Source organism: Homarus americanus, unplaced genomic scaffold, assembly GCF_018991925.1.
Source record: "Homarus americanus isolate GMGI-L3 unplaced genomic scaffold, GMGI_Hamer_2.0 scaffold56009, whole genome shotgun sequence".
Classification (NCBI taxonomy): Eukaryota; Metazoa; Arthropoda; class Malacostraca; order Decapoda; family Nephropidae; genus Homarus; species Homarus americanus.
In genome coordinates, this window is record NW_024739542.1 from 430,322 (window position 1) to 456,392 (window position 26,071).

A 26,071-nucleotide genomic window follows, 5' to 3' on the forward strand; every position below is an offset into this window, starting at 1 on the left:
GATCCTTACTCCCACATACTGATCCTTACTCCCACATACTGACCCTTACTCCCACATACTGATCCTTACTCCCACATACTGACCCTTACTCCCACATACTGACCCTTACTCCCACATACTGACCCTTACTCCCACATACTGATCTCTTTACTCGCAACACCTCTTCACTCTCCTCTTTCACTGTTTTTCAATCAATTTTTCTCCTTCCCCCATAATTATTTGTAAACATGAAGCCCATCATTTTCTCAGTGAATATAAATTTCTCCAAAGAATTTATGAACTTAAACACACACACACACACACACACACACACACACACACACACACACACACACACACACACACACACACACACACACACACACACACTCGCGTAATAATACAATCTTATACATATATCCTCACATAGACACAAGTAAGAGCCGAAGATCTTTGACACGGGAACAGGAAGACACACCCGTATACCTGGCCACTGATGGTACTAAAGGTGGGTTCATCAAGAGCGGCAGGTAATGAAACAGGGGTGAAGGTGGTGGGTATGAGGTAGAGAGTCTCATCCACTCCTTCCCTCACCCCTCCCTGACCATGATTACAAATTTTCATTAGTGTTAGACCTTTTCACTTGCCTCACCATACTGCATCTCAGGTACCAGGTATGCTATATAAGGGAGTTACTAGAAATTAAAGCTCCTCTTGACTTTGGCAATTTAATCAGATTCTTTTAAATACTTGCTTGAACATAGTAATCTGGAGAGCGAGTGTAATTGCTCCCCAGATCCACCTTCTTCTTTTTGTGTGTAGAGATTTAAAACGTGACTTTTTCAGACAAGAGGTAAATGTTCCGAAACAATTTTCGATGCTCAGTGAAGGCTTTCAGAGCGTCTTGGTATAAAATCTTAAGACCAAATAAAAAATTGGAATAAAATAAATATTTAAATAACATACTTCATTTTTAATTTGAATTCAGCAATATAATTGTAAGTAAATGTTACTTTTATTTCTAATTTTAAATTGTATTAAAAATATAAAGAACATATTTATTTAATAGGCCTTGTCCATCATAACATGGAGATTTCTGCTAATCGTATTACATAAATCGTTATCTGACCAAACTAAAACATTATTTTCCAAAGTCTGAATTATAATATTTGAAAATTGGATGTGGTGTTCTATATATATATATATATATATATATATATATATATATATATATATATATATATATATATATATATATATATATATATATATATATATATATATATATTGTTACGACCGTGTCGTATTTTTTCTTTTTTTTTATATATAACATGCTCCCATGTTCCATATTATTCCTGTAATGATGTGTTAAATTTACTATTATATATTCTAGTCACCTTACCCTGTGCTGTTAAGGTTTTACTGTCATTATTTGTTCAAGCCCATCTTATTTCTTCATTTTGTATTGTAACCAGCATTCTTTGTTCTCTAACGACCATCTGCATCGTTAAACGACCCACCGGCGGGTCGCGTGGCGGGAGCCGACCTTATATATAGGACCCACCAACTGACTTGAGTTAGTTCAGTCCTCTTGTCATACAGTACACATCCTTTGAGTGTCATTTGTTACTTAAACTTAATTTATTTGTGTTCCTGTCGCCACCAATGTGGTATATCTATGTGAGTACCTATTTATGTCTCTGTGTCCATCAGTATTTGCCTAGTTGTATTCAAGTAATTCAGTGTTGTTTCACGTTAGTTAATTTCAGTGATAGTTTTTACATGTTTATGCAGTGTTAACGTAATCCAATGCTTTATTTTTATTCTTTTGATGTTTCGATGTTTTGTATCACTTGTCTTAAAAGTTTCGATGGTGAATCAATTTGTTGTGACAGCCTACGAGGCTCTTTATTGTGTTAATATTTAATCAATTAAATTCTTAAAGGTTTACTTTATTTATTTTTATTCTCTTTTAATTTACTTCACTTTTTGTTTGGTTACGCCTAGAACCTGGATATTTAAGTAAATTAAGAGACGGCGTAAATATATATATATATATATATATATATATATATATATATATATATATATATATATATATATATATATATATATATATATATATATATATATAAAATTCAAAATGCTCAGTACAGCATTTCTTCGAAGAAATATATGTACCATTAAAGAGATATCAAAGTTTGTAAAGGTCTGAGCCACTTTCAGAGTAGTTTCCAAGTCAACAAAGAGGTGACCCCCGCTGACGGATACCGGGAGTCTTTGGATGGAAATTCTTCGAAAATTGTCAGCAAGTTTACACATTATGTCAAGAGCAATAATAAATTTGTTGGGTTATTCTAATACAAAGAAATGTGTCTTACGATTCACAGCTGGAGTAAGAGATCGTATAATGTTAGGGGCGGAGACAAAGTAAAGTACGAAGAGAGTAGAAACTAAAACCGTATCATTCTAGCGCTCATTTGTCACCCCGATGATCTGAGACGGTTGTGACATGCATTTATTGGTGACATTGATCACTGGAATGACACCATTACAAATTATCAGTGTGATGATCTTGAGCTTTTTATCTGTTCTGACTTTAATTTTATATTCTTCTGATTCCTATAATTCAATATTCTTATATACCATAGAACTTATACTTAGCGTATTTTGTCTGGTGCTCCGTCTTCACTGTTCTTCATCATCTACCTCTCCCCACTAGCCGGTAATCCCTCCTATCCTTCCTCCCTCACCAGTCGGCTAGACCAATCTTGCCACCCATAACTCTCTATTTCCTCTTCTTCATTAGCGAGTCACCTCTTCCTCTCGTGCACCATCATGCACAATGAGATCAAAGTCTCCTCATTATGACCCATATGTAAAGATCTTGCCTACGCTTCTTACCAACATACAGTATTAACATCCTTTACCTATATATGTCTGTCACATACACCATCCGTCCTCCAATGTCTCAGAACTTCATTAACGATACCAGTACTGTTTTCCCTTTATTAGTTAATACTCTCTACCTGTGGCATTAACTAGTTATATTAATTACAGGTATATTCCTTCTTCACTCTACATAGTTCGACTGTCAGTCTCTCACAGTAGGTACACCACGATAAATATACTGTCGTTATCTTTTCCTCACAATACCTAAATAAGAAGATATGATTTTGTGACATCTCTTTCATTTTTTTTTTTTGCTGCTCACAAGAAATAACTTTTCTCTATTTCCCACAAGTATTAATTTCCCCTTGACTCTCACAGCAACTAACTTTTTCCTGCCCTACACTGCAACTAAATCCTTCCTGCCTCTCACAACTAACTCCTCCCTGCCTCACAACTAACTCCTCTCTGCCTCTCACAATTAACTTCCCCCTGCCCCACGCAACTAACTACCCCCTGACCCACGCAACTAACTACCCCCTGTCTCCAACAACTAATACTCCCTGCTTCTCAAAACAAAAAAATTTTCCCTGTCTCTGACAAAAGCAACTAACTGTGCTTCTCGTGCTGACCACCAGGGACGCGGGGAGAGGAGGTTGTGGTACACAAGGTGGAGGTGCCGGACTACGTGCGTCATGGGGACGACATCGAGCTAAAATGCCACTGGGAGGCGGCACCCAACAACAACCTCTACTCCCTCAAGTGGTACCTCAACGACCGAGAGTTCTTCAGCTTCAAGCCAGAAGAGGTTCCCAACATAACAGTGCACCACCTGCCTGGCGTCAATGTCAACGTGAGTACCTTACTGTTTTCACCTGAGAATTCGCCTCCAAACTCGTATGGACATTCGCTTTATTGAAAACGATTACTTCATGACATCCAGTTTAATATATATATATATATATATATATATATATATATATATATATATATATATATATATATATATATATATATATATATATATATACGAAAAAAATCTCGGTATAATGGCTGTCACGTGGTGAAGCTTTAGGTCATGGTTTTTATCAGAGTAGTATATTCTGCCAGTTGAGTATCGTGCACATCTTACTCTCAAACTGCAAATTGAAAAGGTTATACTGAATCCTAACTACTGTTCCCTTTGATGCGAGTGAGACTGTAAAGGTACATTGCCTGACAGTGTTTCTTGATTGTGTTTCTTTTTCTTGTAACACTAAAACGTTTTACATTCAGTGTGAACATTGGAGAAGTAGGCATTACATGACTCTTTTATAAAGCTCATGACATGACTTTTACTCTAACTGTCAGTTTGTCTGGGGAGACGTAAACGTTCATTACCGTCCACCTCGTTGATACCAAGTACAAGGTTACTAATTTGTCAACTATTAATTTTTATACATATAGTTTTTTGAGGGGAGGACCGCGGGTGAGTGTGGCAGTGAGCAGGACAGACAATGTTACTTTTTTTTCTCAGCTGTTAAAAAAAAAAAAACACCTCTGAAAGCTGGTACGCTTTTTGTCGTGTTCAAAGTAGGTTGACGTGACAGGCTTTGTTTGACGGACCAGGCGAAATGTATCTTTTCACCACAGAACGCACAGTACCTTCATGAAGAGTTTCTCACTGTTATATTACCTATTACTGCAATGTTACTTGTACAATGTTATCATGATTTTACCTCAGGGGAAACACATAGTAAATTATTTTAAAAGCTTTACTCTGCTGTGAATAAATACTTGGACATTTCACACGAGCCACTTGCTAAAGGTTCTGAATTGCGGGCCAACAATACTGTATGTGCCATGTAAAAAAAATGGATAGATGTAACTTGAAGATCCACCTTTAAGACGAAGAAATAAATATAGTAATTTAGCATACCTACATCGTCCTGTGTGAGAGGGCAGACACAATGAATTTTCGCTAAAACACGATATTAAATATTTGTTTGTCATATAATCTCCCGCATCCATAAAATCAGAGAGGTATTGCGTTCAGCAGAGCGTGTCGACTTAGTTACATGGAAACACTGAGTATTCACTTACTTGCCTCAGCTTTTACATATTGTACATTCTAAATATAGGAGCTGCAAAATATTGGCTTTTATTTGAAGAGTGTGTTAAGAACTGTGAACTTCAATAGGACAAATTTTATGTATAGAATACCTGAAAATTGTCAACTGACAGGTGTCACTTAAGGCAAGTTTCATAAGGGATATATAAATAAAAAAGTGAACTTGATATAACATCGTTCAGACGAGCAGAAATCAAATTAAATTATCCATTGGTCTTTTTGTCAAGGTCTTAGTGTTACTAACCCCCTTTAATTCAAGTTTATTTGGACACATCTTTCCTTACTCGGGCTCAAATAAAGATGTTAAGGAGTTTCTTGACCTAAGGTGTTTCAGTTACAGTTTTGTTTGGAGTAGAAATATAAATTCTGTATATAGGGTGTCCCAGAAAACTGTCCCTGCCTCCCTCCTTCCCCCGCCGAGCTAAGCTAATGGTGTGTTAGGGTTGTGTCATGGGTTAGTTATTGTCTGTCAGTACAGGCACTATACATCCTACCCTGTTCCATATATGGGTGTTTTGAGGGCCTTATTTCATATTCCGCCGACCCTACTGGCGGATGCTAGTCTAGGGAGGTTGTCTATTGCCTGGCCGTATAGATCGGGGGTGGTAATGGACCTTTTGAGATTTGGTAACTTTTTGGGAACCATGCATGGTTGTTGTCTTTATCTGGTGGGACTCTTTGAAGGAGTTCTTGCTCTGATCTTTCTATCTTTTGCCAGACTCTGCTGGCCAGGGTGTGCAGCTGCTGGTTGATGGGTTTTATTCTCAGGTCTCTATGTATCTCTGTGGCGGTTCTGGTGAAGAGGTATCTTTCACCTGTGACGAATCTTAGGGCTTCAATTTGGACCACCTGTAATTTTAATATTTGAGTGGTGCTCATAGTATGATGTCACCAGGCGGAGTTTTATTTTCCCAGGAAGCGCTTTAAAGCGTTAGAGTTTTCTCAGCTCTCTTCTTGCCTTTTCCTTCCTGGTGTAGACATGATGGGAGTAACCTGTCGTGGATATATGCAGGCCCAGGAGGGTGCCTCTGCTTTTGTATTCTATCTGGGCATTATTGGTTACTAATGGATGGGTTTTCCTTCTGCATAAGAGTATCACTGTGAATTTCGGGAGACTGGTTTGGATTGTTTTTCGTAATTATTTACCCTTTCTAATTCCCGCCTGGTGTTGTCGGCCTGTAACGCTCGCGCTTTTCCTTGATGTGTTGTTATTTGAGTGATGTCATCTGCATACATAATATCTTCGTTACCTATTCTAGTGGGAGGCGGGGTGTCACTTGTGTAGATAATATATAGGGTGGGGGAGAGGACGCTCCCCTGAGGGACTCCGCTCATGAGTGGAAAGGTCTCTCCTATGTGTTGTCCTACCCTCAGTCTGGCATTTCTGCCGTCAAGAAAGCTGCAAAGCAGCTTTTCATTGTTGGTGGGAAGTCCGAGTTGGAGGATCTTATAATTTAGACCGTCATGCCAGACTTTGTCAAATGCCTTCGCTACAGATGCCTGGGTGCAGAACATCCTCCTCATGGGCGTGTTTGACAATCATGTTGGCTAGAATGTCACGGTCATGAAGGTATCTGTCTCTGGCATTCAACAAGACTGTAGAGTGCTCCCTGCCTCCCTCCCTGTCTGCTCCCTGCCTCCTTCCCTCCCTCAAACTCAATGTGTTTCAGGGAGCAGGCAGGGAGGGAGGGAGGGAGGGAGGAGGCAGGGAAGGAGGGAGGCAGGGACATTTTTCTGGGACACCCTATATACAGTCGTTCTGACTCGGTGTGGCCTTATTCCATGGTGTCTGAATATCATATAACGAGTAAAATCCTCTGCAACATTTGGCTTCTACCATATTATGAGTTCTACCAGAAATATGTCTACATTCTGGGCGCACATTACCGAATCATGAAGTTGCTGCGAAAGTTTACCTAATGGATTGATTTCATGCTGCTTCTGCTTGCTTACATTTATGTTCACTCGTCGCCTTTTTAGCTCTCGAACTGCTGAACCATTTTTAACAATTTATTTCAAACTTTTCAATTTAGATTCCTCGAGGTTATTCCTGGAAATTCTTTGTTGGCTGTGGAATCCGACCCAAGGGTAAATTTACGGTCACACAACATCTAACAATAGATATTTTTTAACCTATTTCGACAAAGTAAGTGTCAAGTAGTCATGCAGTTTAAGCCATAAGTATCGATGCTCTTCAAACACAAGAGGTAATAAAGGTTTCTTTGCCTTAAATCCGTAGTTTCTAAGATCTCTCAACGTCAACTTTAATTACGAGGACGACACCTCACTATAGAAGACTCCTAAAACTCATAATATCACAATTTATTCCCCGTGAAGGGTCAGCTACCTGGGTCAATTGATTTTATAGTTTCACCGTGGATCTTAAGCCTCATTGAATTATGGTGATTTCCTAAATTGCTCACCCAGGGACGACCTTCCAGTTTGTAATTAGTTTCCAAGTATTTAATTTATTATTCCTGTGTTTCAAGAGAGTTATTTCTCTAAGTGTTGCTGCAACATTAAGTGATCCTCTGCTTTTGATTACCCCCCCCCCCCTCCCCACACACACACATTGTCTGTCTATCCTATAATACATCTACCTGTCTTCATACTGGTGTAACAATACGAACTATTTATGGCTCATGCATTTTTCCTTTAAAATCCTGGTTGTTGGAGTATGATTTCTCTCTTCGTATGAGTGTCGGGGTTATTACCAATCAGGAATTAGCTCTTTGCGTTACTCTCTCTTCCGCTTATTATGTCGCAGGTCAGTAACGACGTTAACTGCTGGGTCACCCCCCTCTCCGTGTTAAGTGATGCTTCATACTGGCCAACACAGGAACTCACGTGTTATTTAGCAAAATCCAAATATTTGAACAATGGAATACACCGTCAGCATGATAACTATGATTCTCCAATGAGTCTACAATTACGGCTGCATGTAATTTCTAGCATGACTGCATAATAACCCTAATAATCACAATTACGGTGATAATGATGATTACAGCACCACCAATGGTAACACCGCACGCACCACCCTCAAGCCTAATAGCAGTAGTCCATCCCGTTAATCTGATGATTAATTAGGCATTAATTAAGTCTCCCAGATGCAATTATCTCGAGGCTTATGATAATCAGTCGAGGAACGGTTCCCGCTGCTGATGGAGAGAGCATAAATTAAGGTCGTTTAACAAGTACTTGGCATCCTGTCACGGGTAATGTACAAAAAGGGACCAAGTTGACGCACGGCCATACTCGTATTACCAAACCTCCTTCTCGCGTTCTGGTCAGTCCGAGGCAAGAGGTCACCTCCAGTCAGCCTCACAGTGCACATTCGTGCTATTTAATGTACGGAACAACACAAAAAACACTTCGGCTCTCACGTTAAGGACTTGTGGAGTCAGAGCTGCCAAACTCAGAATAGTGTTGACTATGTAAACAGACATAGCAATTGAGGCACCTAAGAGGACATGACAACGACGACACGAGGTGATCCGTTACATTCTTGAGATAGTTCCTAGAATCCCTTGGGGTTGCTAAAGCCATATTTAGTCTACGTTTTTTTTTTTTGGTGGTCATGATATGAAGCTTATTATTGTGACCATCAAAAAACCACATGAATATACGTGAGCACTGCGTGCCTCGGCCCAATTGACTGTGCTTCAAGAAAGACACAAGGCTTTGAGCGTCAGTCTCAGTAACGCTGGAAACATGAAATAGAGGATAGTTTTAACAAAAATATAGCCATTAAACACACACACACACACACAACAAAGATGTAATATAATTGGGGTGTATTACACAGTACGGTGTGTTGCTACAATAAACTTCTAAAAATTTAGTCATTATAAATCGTATTTCACCATGCATATTTCTTTTTTACATCAACTTATACTGGTCTGGTGTTCGATGTAAAAACACTTTTCACAAGAAAACATGTAAATGGTTTTGTTCTTTTTTTGTATCCTAAATTTTATACAGGGTGTTCTGTGAAGACCTTTCGTAAATTAGGGGGTGTATTCCTGAGACATAAATAAAGCTAAATGATTAAATGACCAAACTGTCAATTCTCAACAGTTTTGGAGTTACAGCACAGGACAGATTTATTAGTAATGTGATGAAACCTATATGGGGTGTATATGAAACATCCAACACACTGTGCTAGTGACGTTTATTAACAATAATAATGCCATATGATTTGTATTGGTATTAACATTTAGAGGAAATATTCAAATTCCGCCCCTCTTGCTCAATGTCGGCCTCAGCTCCTGGCACCAGTGACTAATGAGTGTCGCACACGTTCAAAGACCCCTGGGGTGCTGCGAATGTTTGTTACACTGTCCGGTACAGTGTACACGACGCCACAATTCTTCACGGTTTGGGAACTCTGTAACATACACCTTGCTTTTTATGTGACCCCACAGGTAGAAATCAAGGGGATTTATGTCAGGTAACCGTAGGTTTCATCACATTCCTACCATACCTGCCATGTACTGTCCTACTAAACTTGCCATGTGCTGTAACTCTGAAACTATTGAGAATTGACAATTTGGTCATTTTGTAATTTATCTTTATTTATGTCTCAGGAATACACCCCTGAATTATGAAAGGTATTTACGGAACACCCTGTATGTTATCTTTTTGTAAACTTCTAGCTAACTGAAGCTTACGTAAGTCACCTCGGTATAATTTTCCTAGTTTAAGATAGTAAACGACGCCTAAAACAAATCAGAGCAAATGTTACAATAACCGAAGATTTCCCTAGTCGGCAAAAACTTCCTCTTGCTTTTCAAGGCTTAATCGGCAATTATCCTTATTTAGTGTAACATTTTTGCTCTCTCTTGACCATGCCACTAAACATGTATTACCGACTTATGAAATGTTTACTCTGCAGCCTCCCAACGTATATCTCTTGTGATCTGTGAGTATGTACTTAAACATTTGGAATAAATATATTGCGTTTTAGATCATAAAGATTTACATATCATCACAAGTTATTAATATTTAAGGAGAAGACTTAATTATCAAATCTTTTTAATACAAGACAACAAAAACATTTGGTAAATACCATAATAAGCATTATGCAAACAAGAAGAACAACTCATCCTCGAGAAAAAAGGAACACTGTGGTACAATAACTTAGAGCACATTATCGTAGAGGCCTGGAGATGGACAAATGAACCAGTCAGGAAAGACAGAATCCTGTACGTATGTTAACTAAGTAACCCTGGAGGAGTGAAAACAGGTACGTAAGAAGTTAAACACAGACCAGAACTGCAGTCAGTTCAGTGCAGCAAAAAAACAAACACAAAACAAAAAGCATTCAACACAAAGACAACAGAGGACCCGAGTGGAGAGGTGAGTGGTAGTGACTGACAGACACCATCAGGGAAGAGCAGGCAAGAACGCAGCTCCACCACGCAACCTCTGTAGTCTGGTACTAGAGCCTGGACCAGTGATCACTTGAGAAAGACACCCGATGATTTACTGGTCTCTGGCCGTTCCTACCGAGGAAGATTCATGAGGCTTAACAGTTTACTCAGTCATTCTATCTCGCTTAAGAATCTCGTACCCAGGATGACAGTCGTACACTTATGTTGATGGTCATTCTACGTCATCCTGTCAGTATTTTTTTTTACTATACATTCAAAAGCTTAAGTGATTTTTGTGCATGCATAAGATGATACTCTCTCTCTCTCTCTCTCTCTCTCTCTCTCTCTCTCTCTCTCTCTCTCTCTCTCTCTCTCTCTCCTCGCATTCGATAGACATACTCTTTATCGATTACACCACTAACTACTTTTTGCTATTAATTAACTTTGCATCCTCATTCACTTCTCATATATCTGGCCACCTGCAATGTACAGTATCTTCGCTCACTCACTCACTCACTCACTCACTCACTCACTCACTCGTCTCATCCATAATCCTTCCCTTAACTAATTCTGTGCCATGCCCATCCCACTCCCCTCTCAAACACTCACCCTCCTCCTTCACCTGTCTCCCCTCTTCCCTGATCCCTCCCTCTCTCTCTCTCTCTTTCCCTCCTCACCGCATATTTTAAATCTAATGGAAGGATCAAAGCCCAGTTGCCAGCTATTCATCAGAAGTCCTCCTTCACCTTTTCCACTTGCAATATATATATATATATATATATATATATATATATATATATATATATATATATATATATATATATATATATATATATATATATATATATATATATATATTGTTTTTTAATCTCAATGCATCACTTTGAAAATAGTTTCTATTGTATCGCCAGTATCAGTATCGAGAAAGCAGTACAGATTATCATCATTACAGTTACTGAACAAAATATATCCCACATGCTCGAAAAACCAAGTGACCTTCACACCAACACACTTGAACTCCTAAATACCTGACATCTTTATTGGCTGCTAACCCTCGTGGACACCATCGCTTCCGGGACAAATATTTAACAAGCAGTGTATGTGTGGGTAGATAGTGTGTGTTGTATATATATATATTTTTTTTTCAATAGGTGGTCGTGTATGCGCGTGTGTGTAGTTTGGTATTATTTGTATGTTATTTTGTGAGTGGAAGGTAAATATGTGTGTGTGTGTGTGTGTGTGTGTGTGTGTAACATTAGTCATATTAATATAACATGGTCCTATCATACGCTATCCTACCATCACGCCTGGCTCGCCTCACCAGAGTTTACCGCTCCCTGCCTAGTCAGCTGTTAGTCAACACATGTATACAGACCGTAAACAAAGTGGGTAAACAGCCTCGGAATATTGACGTGTCTCTTGTGTGTTTGAGTAAAGGGGGAAGTCCATACGTCACATTCTTGATTTTTTTTCCTTGATAAATGTGTTGCTATCCACTGTGCCTGACTGTCTGTAACTACACCTTACTTTGCCTCAAAAAAAATGGTGTCGAGAGAAGGAGAAATGACAATGTTAGTAAGTTCTCCAACATAATAGAACGCCACTGCTGACAGAGGAAGGGTAAACGACCGTCTGAAATGGATTGTATAATAGCGTCAGGGTGGGGTAGAGACGACCGCCAAACGCTGTAGATTACCGGTATTGATGATGTTATGTTTGTAAGATTCTCAGTATCGCCAAAGTAGGAAAATGACAAGAGTGAAGAAGTGTTTCGTGTATGGGAGTTCACTCGACGGAAATGACCACTACAGATAAATGGTTACTATACACAGGTGACAATACAGAGACAGGGACAGGTGGCCGCTACAGACAGGTGTCTGATTAAGATAGATGTTGCCTGTAGGTAGGTAACCACAGTGCTAATACAGCTGTCATTAATGGCCGATCGTTACGTGAAAACTTACAAAATACATTTCATAGATTTGACTTAAGTACCCTCACATTTACAGCTTTCTTCAATTTTTTAAATAGATGTATATTTTTACTGGTTTCCTTAAACTTTTAGGGCGGCTGGCCTGTGTATATAGGATTGTCGTCCCTCAGAAAACTGATTTCAAAAGTACAAGACAATTGCTTTAAAATAACGACATTTAGAGCATAAACGTAAATAATTTCACACCAAGAAATGTTGCTACAAAGTGATATTTGTTGACCTTTGACAAAACCAGCTGGGAAGTAGCAAGACCCAGAAGCTCCTGATCCGGACTGATGTGCAGAGTGAGCGGGGCTTGGCTATCACTATTCCTGTGATATTAAACTAATAGATACCCCTAAGTTTACAAGCATGAATGCGTATTATTTGAAACACAGACGCTATTAACCGATAATCTTAACATGGGTGCTCCGAGTATTAGGAAATAATGTTAGTATTACTTTATTTGGCAAAAATCGATATAATCAGGCCAGTAAACACCTTCACTTGACGGTCGGAATGTAATCTGAAACTTTGGTGCCAACTGAGGAATTTCGCGAGAGGCCACGAATTGAACTTTGTTATCGTGGACGGAAGACGAGTGTAACGCTTCGTGATATAAAAATCAGCGTAAATAATTTTGAACGGAGAAATATATCACTTTTTTCCTTCTGGTTCCACGTATCGACAACAAGGGTTACTTTTCATTTAATATTTTCCTTTTAAATTCAAAATGAAAAAAAAGACCAATCATATTAACCATTTAACATTTATAAAGAAATTCATTCCCCACAACACGCCAGAATGCACTACGAATAAGATCAAAGGTAAATGTGAATCTTAAGGGGATAAAGTTAGTATTTAAGGTCATCACTCGCTCGTATACGCACAGTATTTACCTCACCCAGCAGGAGTAATATTTATAAACAAGAGAAAACAGCCTTTCATGTGTGACGAGGTAACTATGTTTTATAATAAATCAGTTTCATGTCCTTGCTTTTTAGCTCATTATTAATATAATTTTACCAGCGAAATTTTCAAAACCTGAATGATGTCAAATGTGTAGAGGTGGGCTCGTGTGAGTGTGTGTGTGTGTGTGTGTGTGTGTGTGCATGAATCTTACGGTTGTGCGCCTTTTCCCACGCTCTGAAACAAAGCAACGAATATCTCACGTATTAAACACAAAATAATAGAAAGAAGAAGTGGAGGAGGAAAACAGAAAACAGCTGGTCTCCCACTCTCTCCAAACGACGCCTAAATCCGACGCAAATAAATCGAAAACGTCCAAACACGATTTCTTTCCGCCCTCCTGAGTTGTGTTTTTTCACTGTTTAGTCTCAGAGCCTCAACCGCAACCTGCTGCTTTTACTTATTAACAAGGCGAGTGCTGTCTAGGTTGGGTATTATTTATCGTCTTACCAGTTCATAATATTTTAACAAGTATATGGTAAACACAGGCTGACCACCACCTCTCATCAAATGAATATGAGGAAGTTTATTATTATTATTTTCTTATGGTATTTTATCCTTTGGTGATTTAAACGTTATTTACATGTAGCTATGAACTATCTCCCATACCACTGCTCAGACGGGCAATTAGGGGAAGTGTAGATATATTACATTAAATAACTTTATGATTATAACTACTTCTGGTGCAGCTTACTGTATAAAAAAAAGGTCACAAGATCATAATATAAACTTCAAGAGAACTATAACTGTTGACAATGGTATAATGTTGATCGCAAAAGCAACAATATCTCATGGTATTTTATAGTGAATTAAAAAACTTCCGCATTAGTTTCCTGCGTTTGATTGTGTGTGTGTGTGTGCGTGTGTGTGTGTGTTAATTTATTTAAAGGGTAAAACACCGAGCCAGTGTCTAGATTAACGAGGATACAAGTTTGTTCTCAACCCGATAAAAAGACGAGCAATAACCAAAGCCACCAGAGTACTCCCTCCCATAGTCTACTCCACCTTATCTCTGGTAGGTTTAGCAAGGCTGTAAACTAATGCTCTGGGATATGGAGTCATTTCTGCGGAAGGTGTCCAGCAGGGGAATTCTCTCGCCCTACCCAATTTTCCCCTGAGACAAAGGAAACAACTGAAGGTCAGACCAGTAAACTCAGTAACTGCTTATTTATATGAGACCGAGCTATCAACCCTTGTGACAGCATCCCATACAACCTCGGGCTCAAACACTATCATCGTCAGGTTTCCTTACTTATTGAAATTAAAGTACTAAATTATAGAGATATTGTACGTTCCCTCTCTTGTCGAATTCAGTGAACATTTTAAAGTTTGAGTTCATGAAACCTCACGATATCTTTCTGGATGACTTCCAACGGAAACAAACAAATCTCCCTGATAAAAGGGATTAATCTGCAGGGATCCCAGATCGCCCCGACTGCCTATCTCTCCTGTAAATTAAACTTTCTTAAACCATACGATTTTCAGCGTGCGGCAAAGTTATGATGGCTTCAAATATTAAGTTTATTTACTCGCATTTCCCAGAAGTGTAATATGTACATGAAATCTATATTATGCAAATAAATAATGTTAAGTATTGTAAGCCAACCCGGGTAAGTATAATGTTTGTGTTCATTGGTTGTGTTTATCATTTGAAACACGTTTTATTCCCCTTCAGCCCTCGACGAGGAAGAATAATATTTACATTAAAGGCTGTAAACTGTTTGCCAGTTCCAGTGAGCCAATGTGGACAGCTGTTGTATAATGTGAAATTCTTTTAGACAATTTCAATCCTTGAAATATATTGAACGTTGGTTATGCGTTAGTCCTTTTTGCTCATCACGAAATTGTTATCATAATTACATGTGTGTCCACCTCCACCGATTATATCAAATTATTTAAATCTAGTGCAGAGTGTATGTCTCCAGTGTATCAGGGATCTCTTTATTTTCTCCCGGTCTTTAGCTTTCAAGGTAGGAGCTGTGTGACGTCTTGAGGTGATGTCCATACATTGCATTGTACCGGGGTAATTCTATGAGTGTTTTATTTATATTAAATAATTTCTTTATGTTATATCTCATTCATGTTTATATATATTTCAGTCTTTTGCCAACTTAATCCATGCTAATCTACCATCATCTTGTCTTGAATAAAACTCGGCTTACGAAGGATTGAACTCTGGATTATAAAGTGATTGGCATAGATCGGTATCTAGACACAATAATTGCTATTGCCATGAGACAAAGGCTAATTCAAAGAAAACAGATACAAAAATCATAAAGAAACCTAAAAATAAAATGGAATGCTCAACGTGGATGAATGTCAACTAACAAAAACACAGTAAGTTAGAGCGCGACCTTTGCAACGCGTAGTATTTTTGTGGTGGTGTGTAACTTAGATCCCCCCGTCAGTAGAAGTTCGGGAGTCCTAATTTATTCCTCCGGGTGAATTAAGATGTACAAAGATTCTTGGATAATTTATTGGTGTTGACGTTTGCTGTGTCTTCCTCTATTACTGAAATGCAGCGCGTGTGTTTATCGATGACAAAAAGGTCACCTTCTTCTTTGCTCAAATATTTGGACTAACAGATCATCATATCTCAGGTTGGAGGGGGGTCGTAATAGCTGTGAGTGACGATAATACACCACCAACTGTTCAGTACATGTAGTGATTCAAGCCTCGCCAAACTATCCAGAAAGATTTATCTAAATATAAATAAGAAAAATTCCCTGCAGAACTTTCACCATACAATTAACTGAGCAAGTTTAGATAATCAAACCAATGTGGCCTTTAATTCCAGTTAATCTAGTGTTTTGTTGCAATCTGGTGGAGTTAACTGATTGAAGATTTTAAGCTGACGTTCAATGGGAGATATCATGATAGCATAATACAGACACTCCCAGTCAAGCTCGAGTCGCCATACCATCGTTTGGGGTATGGCCGGTACAGGGAGAGGAACAAAGTTTACATTACCGCAATGAAATGTTTCGACGGCAGATTAGGTTGGTGAACTTAAGGACTTGCAAACGGAAGTGCTTATTAATATATTAACTATTGGACATACTTGGTTTATTTGACAAGTTCCATTAAAATTTGTCCAATCGTTGCTGAGATACGTGTTTACCTGCGCACGCACACACACACACACACACACACACACACACTACTACTACTACTACTACTACTACTACTACTACTTACTGCTTTGCTGTCACTCGGAATCGAGTATGACGATCACCCAGCTATGATACAATGATATGAGTTATTAGGGATGTTACGTAGGTTGGTGAGTTTTAAGGTGACTAAAGAGGTCGATACAGGACCGGCAGAGTCGTTCACAGATGTTACACATGTGGATGACTCCATCAAGTGCAGGATGGGCGGGGGCAGCGTCTTTCCGGCGATGGCGCTTGTCTGCCTCGGTTTGCAGTCGGGCTAGTTCGAAAATATTAACACCTTCTCTTGTGGTGATCCTCCTCTTTGGGCGGTCAACGAGAGAGAGAGAGAGAGAGAGAGAGAGAGAGCAAAAACTTTAAATTTATCACAAAGTTCTTAAGCTAAATCCTCAATAAAACCAATTCAGCAATAGAGTTCCTAGCTCACGAAATGTACAGACACTTGAATCTCCCGGCAGAGTAGAAAATACATCTTGGTCCAGGTAAATCCCGCTGAAACGACCGGGGAGGGTGTGTCATGTTGAACCAGCCTTAAGGGGTGTAAGGGTGAGGGAGGCAGGAGGAAAACAGGGAGATAAATGGAGTGGAAAATGAGGAAAGACGATCAAAGAAATGAGGGATAAGACAAAAAAAATGTTGGGAGACAAAGCTGACGAAAATGAGACAGTGCGTGGAGGAGAGAAAGACTTGAGGAGACAGAGAGGAGAAAGATATGTACAGGAGACAAAAGAAAGGAGATAATAGTTAAATAGAAGGGATTGGGGTAGGAAAATAGGAGAGGGAAGCTTTGAAGGGAAGAGTGATAATGAAAGGCGAAGAGAGTTAGGATGTGTTAAGACACGAAGGAGAACAGAATGAATGAAATGGGCGACCTGAAAATACCCTCGTCTATCTATGGGTTTCAGACCTCTGACTTAAATAACTCTTGATGACACTTTGTAATTCAATCAACCCGGGGGGTCTTACGAGAGCACTTGAGGTAGCAAAAGTGAGTGCGGAGGGACGTGCACGTGGGGTAGAGATGGTGAGGAGAGGAAAGGAATCGGGTGATGAAGACTGAGGTGGGCGGAGGAGCAATTAAGTTGATCTGGTGAAGTTTTTAAGTTTCTTTACTGACAGGGTACTTCAGTTATTCAATATAGTGCTAAGTGCCCTTTGCCACCTATCGCCTTACTTCGGGGAAAACCCATAAAATGATGTGTGGTAACGTTTGTTCATTCCCTGGTGAAGCAGTACGGTCATCCCAGTCAGACAACAGCTCATTCACGGTTACTTGAGAACCACGTTAGGCCGCACTCCACGCTGGCCCTCGCTCTCTACCCGGTCTGTGAGGACCACTGGTTGGGCCAGATGGTTCTAAGTGTAGCTGAGGTACTCTAATGTCCTGCAGAGTATTGTTGTCCTACCAGCCACCTCTATGTTAGTTCTGCCCATGCACCTCCCACAGCTGAATTTGTCCCTAAGCCCGGCCGGTTCTTCCAAAACCATAGACCTTGTTACATCAGGTTCTAGTTCTTTAGGCGTTTCACGATGATTCAGTTCGATTCGTGAAAAAAAAATAACGAAAATATCATAAATCTACAGAAAATATATATTGTTTGTTTAATATTATTCCATTTATACGGTTGACCAAGTAACTATGTATATTTTGTTTTCTATCGCGATGTCTTCATGAAAATTAGTGAACCTGCTAAGAATCGACTCTCATTTTCTTCAAGAAATCTTTTGCTATTTTAACACGACCAGACTTTACCTAAGTTAAGTTAGGCAAGGTTACATATAAGTGATGCAATGAGGAAAACCCACTCAATCGGTTGACAGTTCACACGCAACATTGTACAGACACATTATACTGTAAAACACAAGGTATAGATTAGTGGAACATCGTAGCAAATTGCAAGAGAAATATTTTAACCTCTCGCGTGATATCTGCCAGACAATCTTGACAAATCCTAGGTGGAGCGTGACCCAGCATCCTGAACACGGTATTGTCTCCCTGGAATCAGTATGGGCAGCGTCCTATTGATTGCTGGCCTGATCCCTCTTGCTGCGTCTGGGACCTGGGGAGCTGGAGGGATTGGAGGAGCTGCTAGGAAGAGGGAAGGAAGAGGGTAAGCTGGTAAGAGGAGTAAGGGAGAACAGGAGGTAGGTGTTGGAGGCGTTTATAAGGAACTAGAGAGATGGGGAATATATCTGAGAATATTATTATTATTAGAGTAGAAGAAAAAGGTAGTTTGGGGGTTGTAAATTTGATCAAAAGATGTGATCCACTCCCACCATACACTTCATCATCACAGTAACACATTATCACTCACTCGTTATGCATCACCAACCTGTTCATCTGATCAACTCAATTCATCATTATTCACCATACCTAATAAAAGGGATTTGTCATCTGTAACTGAGTGATGTGTTTTGTTGAAGCTTTTGTCTTGTATCAGCAAATTACAATCTCTACAGCATGATGATGTATTTTTAGGAACCGCTAATATGATTATTGAGATACATTATATATATACACATATTATACATGTGATTTTTACCATCGCTTTCTATGTATCTTTACCTTAAAGTACTCTGTTTTGTCATCGTTCTCGCTCCCATTTCTCATCTCTCTTCTCTATTCTCCAGTTCTCACTCGTTTCTCTGATCACGCTTCACAGTTTTGTCTCCCGTTCGTGTGTCTCATCACTCCTTTTCTGTCTCACCTTTTGTTATCCTTTCACCTTTTCTTCCTTTAACCCTTCAGCCGTCCTCTCAAACACAAATATAGTACTGGTATTTCAACATTATCTGGTGACATGTACAGTAACACATGATCATAAACAGCCAAGGTCTCTCATTCTCTGGAAAGGAAGTAGACAGCTACCCTCTACAACCACACAATTACACCACCGTATACAAAACTCCACGTCACCAGCTGCTACCTTCCGCTATCCATGAATTAACATAGGTGAATACTCTCTCTCTCTCTCTCTCTCTTCATTGTGCACTACGAACATTTTGGTGGTGTTGTTCGTCCTACGGAACAACAACTGACTTTCAGATGTCAGACTTTACCCTGGGCGACCCGAAGCGAGAAATATTTAGGAGGGACATTGAGGTGGCATGTTCCGCCAACACGGCGTTGAGAAGTTACACGCAAAGTTGCTAACTCCGAACACTGGCAATTGTGGGCCAGGACGTGTGGCAGTGTTTTTCACCAGTGGTTAAGGATTTCATTTTGGTGTTCCCTTCGTGCGGAAAAATGATCCTTGCCAGATATTGTAAGGGCAGCATACTCAGACGAACCTATTTGGCCAACACTTGTCTGACTTGTGTCTTCCAAGTCAGCAAAGACACCGCCTGTAACTATGGTACTATAATTATACTTGCTCTTGAGACAATACCCCTCAGGGTAAATTATGTCACCACCCCCCTCCCCCCTCCTCTCTCTCTGTTGTTAACAAGGTTACCTAATTTAATTTTCTTAAACTTGTTAGTCACCTTTTCGACATTCTCTTGTGTCCAATTAAATTTTCTTAAAAAATAGAATTATTTCTTCTTCTGTGAGTCTTCCAATTACACATTCTTTATGCTGTCATCTCATATTTACGTCTTTGTATATTTTTTATAACACATCCCATAAAGGTGTTGTCATGAGAATCAATCTTTTTATGAGTGTCACTGTTGGCAGACACACGACCTATTACTAACCCCGTCATCTTCCCTCTCTCTCCCATGAACTCGTCGTATGTTAAGTGTCCCTCCTTCTGCCGCCCTGTCTTGAAGCTTGCCCTTACAAAGGCTTCAGCCATCACTATTTTGCATGGATTCCAGCTATATATATATATATATATATATATATATATATATATATATATATATATATATATATATATATATATATATATATCCTCCCTAACAAGGTGAAGTGATGGATGTTGACATTCACGTTGCTAATACACTGGAGTGTTTACTGTACTGTCATCACTTATCTTGTCAACACATACCTCTCCGTCTAAACATACACACGATACCTTATAATACTTTACGCTGCTTGCTTAATCTTCTTTTTTCCTATCCTCTCCCCTCGTCTATCCTCTCCCCATCTCTCACGGGGATTTTTATACCCTCAACCTCCTCGGCTGTGCTCTGTACCTTGTGACCAGCACACAGCTTATAGGCTCAGTAATATCGGTGTTCACTCTACGCTGTTTGGAAGACAGTGACGGTGTAATTGGTTTAGTTTGTTCTCTAAATGTATTTGATAAAGGTAGAGTTTCAACCCAATTCTGATGCCATTTTTTTTAACGTTATTTTTGTACTCGAGGTTAAGTTAGTAGTCTCTCTCGACCTACACATCCCCACACACCCCACGCGCATCTCTCTCACATCTCTTCTCCACAAAACTGTTTTATTATCTCGCTCGACCCATATACATCTCTCACTTCTCCACAAAACAATTACTTCATCTTTTCCACATATTTTTGGCTTCAACAGGTCTTGTCAAAATTAGTCCACTTTTTCTAATTGAGTAAATTTATGTCATTCTTGGAGCTTCTGTTATTCCCGGATGAATCTTCTTGTATAATGTCCTTGAGTAAAAATTTTCTCTCTTCGTGTGTCGTCAAAACTGGCTCGTATCTAGCACACTGGAGTGAACTATGTGACATTGTTTTCTCTTATATATAATACGATCCCATGTGTCTACCAGTGGACCTTAACTCATCGGGAAATAATACGTAATTATATGTATATTATATTATGATTTCTGTGATCTTTCCTTAACACACGTACACGTACTGTACCGCCTTCCGGGGTCATACACTAACTCGTTATGAACGTGATCATTTCTTTATGAGGTTTCGGGGATGACTTAGAACATTTAATTAATTTACCCTTTCCAAAAGATCCCGTGCCACACAATACTGACTCCGACTGGCGTTAAGTGAACTTGTCTGATTAAAGTAGAATCTCAGTATGGTTTTGATGTGATTTCTATGGAAGTTGAAAATGTGCTTCAGCTTTAAGTTATAATCAAGCAGGTGTATATTTACGTCGTCAAATTACGAAGTATATTTATCGTATGAACTTTTGTGATTCTGGGACCAAGATTGAGTACTTTCCACTTACGAGAGCCTTCATTATTTGCTCTTACCTCTGCTCTTAATATTCAACGTTAAACTACATAGGCTATTATCGAAGTCATTAGCAGGTAAAATAATACATTATTAAATACTAAAAATCGTCTAAAACAAGCATTAATGTATTCTCGGCAGCCATGTATTGTAAGCACGGATATATACATTATGTGATCTAAAGTTGGATAGTGAAGATTTTACAAGACAATGGCAAGATAGTCCCAATACTCAATACAAACATGAACTCTTCCCCCGTGAAAACAGATCATTTATTTACATACACAAATAACAGCGTCTTGAAAAACATGATTGGTAAGGTAAAACAGAACTTGTTTTTCGCTTTCTTTCGTTTATTCGTAATGTTTTTCAGCGTTTGCTTGGATATGTTTAATTCATGAACTAATACCAATGCGCTCTTTTATTATTATTATTATTATTATTATTATTATTATTATTATTATTATTATTATTATTATTATTATTATTATTATTATTATTATTATTATTATTATTATTATTATTATTATTATTATTATTATTATTATTATTATTATTATCATTATTATTACCTTTTTTTAAGAATATCTCAAACTCAAACTCTCCCTGGCTCGTCTGCTCGGGGGCCATGAGGGAGTGTACTGTGTAAACAACTGGGAAGACAAACAGGTAAAGACGATATGTTAGTAGCCGTGAATTTCATGGTCAAAATTCCACAGAAACTTAATCCCAGACCAGACACGGAAATCAGTATCAGACGATAATGTGAAACCTAACAGAAGAGAAGAGAAGAAAAGAGAAGAGAAAAGTGACTGGCACCGCAAGCAACTCACCAGCTTTTACTAGCAGGAAGTAAGAGTCGAGAAGCTGATAGTATGCAATGAATTGAACCATAATAATCATATTTTCTTATATTCTTACGTGTGAAGTGCTTAATGAATAATGGCTGCTAGAAAAAAAAGTTAACAGGAAATAAAGCCTCAGAAAACCCATCAAGCACTCGCAACAATGTAACAACTTGAGGTAGAATTAACGAAAGACGCCGTTCATTCACCCAAGGAAAGTTTACCGTGCAGCTCAAAAGTTGAGGCTGTATGCGTCTCTCTCACTTTTTCGCCCAACTGTACTTACCAAAACCAAAAAAACCTCCCTCCACCGCCCCCTCTTCTTCCCCTTCTTCTTTTTCCCACTCCTCCTCTTCCTTCTCCTCCTCAGGATAAAATAAGACTTCCCACTCAAGAATGAAGTGTTATACGGTGAAACACTCGCTAAATGATTCACCAATTTTGAGTGTAGCGAGGGTATTACCTATGTGTGTGTGTATGTGGGTGTGTGTGTGTGTGTGTGTGTGTGTGTGTGTGTGTGTGTGTGTGTGTGTGTGTGTGTGTGTGTGTCGTACACAGGGTGGTGAAATGACACTAGTGTGGCAGCACTATGTTAGTGTTAAGGTGCAAGCACTGCTTGCTCCCTCTCGCTTTCAGCTGCCGCTGCTGGTTAGCCCTCGTGGCGAACAGGGAAGCAACTTGCATAAGTCTTCCCTACCAGTACAAAACCTCTTCACCACAAAGACTCCTGCAGTGCCTCATCGTGACAACACACAGTAACTGGGTGCCTCGTGGGCCCAGGCTAGACCAGCAGGGGATCTCGGAGTAGCAGTGGGCCCCAGAGGGACGGCGCATAGGCCCACTGGCATGTGGAAACGCTCTGCCGCCTACCAGCCATTGCCCCGCTGTCTTGCAGATTAACCTTGGTAGGTATAAGGCTACGGGAGTAAACCCGGAACGAAACACCTGCGGTTGAGTCCAGCATCAGGCAGACATGTTTACAGAGCTCCAACAAGCCCCCAACGGCGGTGTAGGTGGAAGAGGTGACCACCGTGGAAACCCAACGACTAAACCGGTGGAAGAAGGCAATGCCTGATGCACTGGCTACTAAGGCAAAACCCCCAAAAATTGGGCTATCGGCAGTCCATTGCAACTCTCCCTCTCCCCAGTCGTTGCAACACTTGCACCACTGGATCAGGAAAAGGGAGAGCCAAGATGTGTGGATGCAACTTGCGCTCCTGCCTCACCACACAAATCAACTCATGCACAGCCATCATCCAGTTCATCATACCTCTCATCATCATCAAAACCTTTATACCCCAAAAATTCCTTTTGTCGACGGACCAGTGTCGACGAGGATAGGCAGAGATGACTGCCGGGAGTTTCTAGTCACAACTCTGCACTGGGATCTACACAGCAGTGCAAACCGGTCCTGTCTATGCGACTGAGCAGCCCTTTCGAGTAGCCACTCTGCTCACCCCACAAGGATTGTGCAGTAGTCCACTGCCAAACCCTACTAGTGCATCGTGGTGGAGGTCACTGAGGGATGGCATTTCCAGGGTGGAAAGAGCGTTGTTGTAGCCGGAGTAGTCTGCGCTGAGCATGATTCTGCAGGCCCTCTTCTGTACCTTCTCTAGCTGACGTTGTTGGGTAGAGTTGAAAGAAGAATAAATGCGTTGTAGATAGTCCTCAGCTCTGGCGTGGGTGCCCCAAGTGACCTGAGTCGTCGTAGCATGTAGAGTCGGTACGAGACTGCCTTGATTGTGTTGTTTACATGAACCTTCCAGTCCAGTTTGTGGTCTATAGTTACACCCAGGAGTTTGGCAGACTGCACTAACTGGAGAGGATGGGCACCCACTGTGTGTGTGTGTGTGTGTGTGTGTGTGTGTGTGTGTGTGTGTGTGTGTGTGTGTGTGTGTGTCTTAGTATTGTTTCACCGGCTAATACAATACATCATTAACAATCCCACTATGCCATAATTACAATTTCCATTAAAATCACCCCCACAGCAAACAGCCAGAATCAAGAGCCTTTGATTAAACTCTTGACTAGCTCCTCTGCCTACTAGATCATAATTACTACCTTTCATTCCTCATTTCACTAAATGAGTTTCGTTTCAAAATCACAATTACTGATAGCTTTTTTCCTTAATTAACACAGAGTAGCCTCTTCACTACCTGAGAGCAATTACCAGAAACTTTTATTTTAGTGCAATTAACATGCAAATTCAAAATACTTTTAGATGTTCCAAGCAAAAAAGAAAGAGAAAATACAGTGAAAGTTTGTTTTAAATGGACGACTTGACATCTTTAAATTTTTCAGGGTATTGTTATATATTGTCATCAGATGCTGTGTTGAACAGTTATGGTAAATGAATAAAATTAAATGTTGATTGACGTGTTTCATATTTTTTTTCAAAGAGTTTAGAACGTTAATAGATATATCTTGTAACGTAGAAAAGGATGACAGTGACATATAGTAGTCTGTCCGAATGGTATGTATAGCTATTATTAATTTATTAAGTCTTATGATCTGTCTTTTATTTGTTCAGGTGTTTATAAATAATGGAATGTTTATATACTTATCAATATTTTACCTATTATATTATTTGACTTTGTTTAGGATTGTGAGATTTTATTTGTCAAGGTTATTTTCGATGTTGTGAGGTTGATACAGGACGAAGGCAACACTTGATTATCGAGGTCTAAATAGCGTCTTGGATGACAAACTTTTATCCTCTCAAGAGCTTAAGTTGTTATTATCTTTGAGTTTCCAAATGATAAACCTAACCTAACCTAACCTAACCGAACCTAACCTAAGGCTCATCCCTGGAAGTCTTTAAATGATCAGTCAATAAGAATAGACGAGGATGGTATACGTAAATGAAAACAGTAAAGGGAGATGTACAGAAATTGAAGTAAAATTTTACCTCCAATAAAGGTCAAATCATTGCTTCTCTATCTCCATCGCTACTATTTCCTCGTGATATTTTGAGAGAAGGAAACTGTCATGAACTTTTAGCTAAACTGACACAGTGACGGGAAAAATGTTGATATAAAACGTGGCTTAAGAGAGAATTCAAGAACAACAAGAGGTGACGATGACGAACAATACAGGAAAAGACAAGACCGGAACATCGTGATAGACTTGACATCAAGTTGAAACGTCCTGGAAGCTTCAAGTGTTTGTGTTTCATCTTTTGTGAAGGAGACGGTTGTGAGGAGGAAGAAAAAAAGAACTTGTTATAACAGCTGAAGGGAAGTGACAAGAGGTGAACAACTAGAGTGAAGCAAGACATCTGTACCTGCGGAGCTATGAGCGAGGATAGTTATCATGCATGAGGAAGATACCTAACAGCGTGGGATGTTTGTTTTCAGTGGATTTACCTGTCTAAATGAAGAAATTAAAATAACAGTCTTGTGAAATGGAGAAAGTAAATGTGTGCAGAGAGAAAAGCGCTCCAAGGAAAGAAAAATATTGATGTGCCATGAAGTAAAACATTTAAGCAATGATTGAGATGAAACACAAGACTGGATGTACTGGAGGAACTGGGTTAATGTAAAGGTCCTCCAGTGTTTAAGGTAACAGATGGTTCTGCCGTAACACATCTTAGGCGCCCACACGAGAGTGAAGTAATGTGCAATTATAAGATTAGTACCTCCA

The 26,071-nt window shown here is 39.4% G+C and overlaps 1 protein-coding gene across 1 annotated transcript in view; it reads left to right on the forward strand.

The window, feature by feature from the left end:
* LOC121874803 (nephrin-like) overlaps positions 1-26,071 on the forward strand; it is a 97,749-nt gene that overhangs the window by 42,074 nt on the left and 29,604 nt on the right. The window contains exon 2 of the mRNA XM_042379090.1: positions 3,507-3,721. Coding sequence (XP_042235024.1) covers positions 3,507-3,721 — 215 coding nt within the window. The remainder of the gene's footprint in view (positions 1-3,506; positions 3,722-26,071) is intronic.